Source organism: Limulus polyphemus, unplaced genomic scaffold (genome assembly GCF_000517525.1).
Source record: "Limulus polyphemus unplaced genomic scaffold, Limulus_polyphemus-2.1.2 Scaffold6858, whole genome shotgun sequence".
In the NCBI taxonomy this organism is placed as follows: Eukaryota; Metazoa; Arthropoda; class Merostomata; order Xiphosura; family Limulidae; genus Limulus; species Limulus polyphemus.
In genome coordinates this window covers 16,870-17,960 of record NW_013672468.1, presented here as the reverse complement: position 1 = coordinate 17,960, position 1,091 = coordinate 16,870, and the positions used below count along the sequence as shown (strand labels likewise).

At 30.9% G+C, this 1,091-nt stretch overlaps 1 protein-coding gene across 1 annotated transcript in view; it reads left to right on the top strand.

Moving 5' to 3' along the window:
- The window catches only part of LOC106474131 (cytohesin-1-like), a gene marked incomplete at its 3' end in the record, with an annotated part of 26,483 nt that overhangs the window by 10,620 nt on the left and 14,772 nt on the right, over window positions 1–1,091 (top strand). The window contains exon 3 of the mRNA XM_013934821.2: window positions 784–850. Coding sequence (XP_013790275.2) covers window positions 784–850 — 67 coding nt within the window. The remainder of the gene's footprint in view (window positions 1–783; window positions 851–1,091) is intronic.

Here is a 1,091-nt window from a genome sequence, read left to right as displayed (position 1 = left end):
AAAAATAAGACCCAAAACTCGAGCGCTTTCGGATAGTTGACTATTCTTCTTCAGGAGTTCTTCTGAAGAAGAATAGTCAACTATCCGAAAGCGCTCGAGTTTTGGGTCTTATTTTTAGTCTATTACATAGAGTGACCAGATTTCCAAACCGAGACAGTCCAGTTCTTACTCGTAATTTCAAAATGGTTATTACAAATTTGAAATAATTTAACTTTTATTTAAATTTATTGAACAGTTCCATAATAATTCCAAATATATTAACATTAATATTGTTTTTGAAATAATTTCAACTAGTTTTTATGATAGACACAAAACAAATTAGCAAAAATATTCAAGTTATACACCCAAGAAATATTTAATTATCCACTTTATCTTAGAATAGGTTACTTTATACTTGAATTTATTTAAGAATCTATAACATTTTCAAACATATTCCTTTTAAGCTTTAACATTACTTCACTCTCTCCACATCCAGATCTGGATTTCTTACCACACACAGAAGGAACTTTCGAGAGAGTTTGTGTTCTCGGAACGCACAAAACGTCCCGGTTTTAAGATAAAGACACCAAATTGTCACTCACATTGAATCACGAATGGGACAAAATACCAAAAAAAAAAAACAAAACAAACAACAACAACAAGAAAAGAAAAACGGGACTGTCCTGGCATAACCGAGAGGTCTGGTCACCCTATAGTACTGCATTTACTGTCACTTTCTTTACACTAAACTTGAGTTTTTTTTTGTTCTGTGCGTGTTAAATTTCTTTGTTTGAATTCTTACAGTGATAATACAAACACGGAAGAGTATTTATTAACTGGGAAAAAGAACTTCAGTATGGACCCTAAAAAGGTAAAATTTAACATAGACCCTTAAAAGGAAAACTTTATTATGGACCCTTAAAAGGAAAACTTTATTATGGACCCTAAAAAGGTAAAATTTAACATAGACCCTAAAAAAGTAAACTTTATTATGGACCCTAAAAAGGTAAACTTTATTATGGACCCTAGAAAGGTAAACTTTATTATGGACTCTAGAAAAGTAAACGTTATTATGGACCCTAAAAAAGTAAACTTTATTATGGACCCTAAAA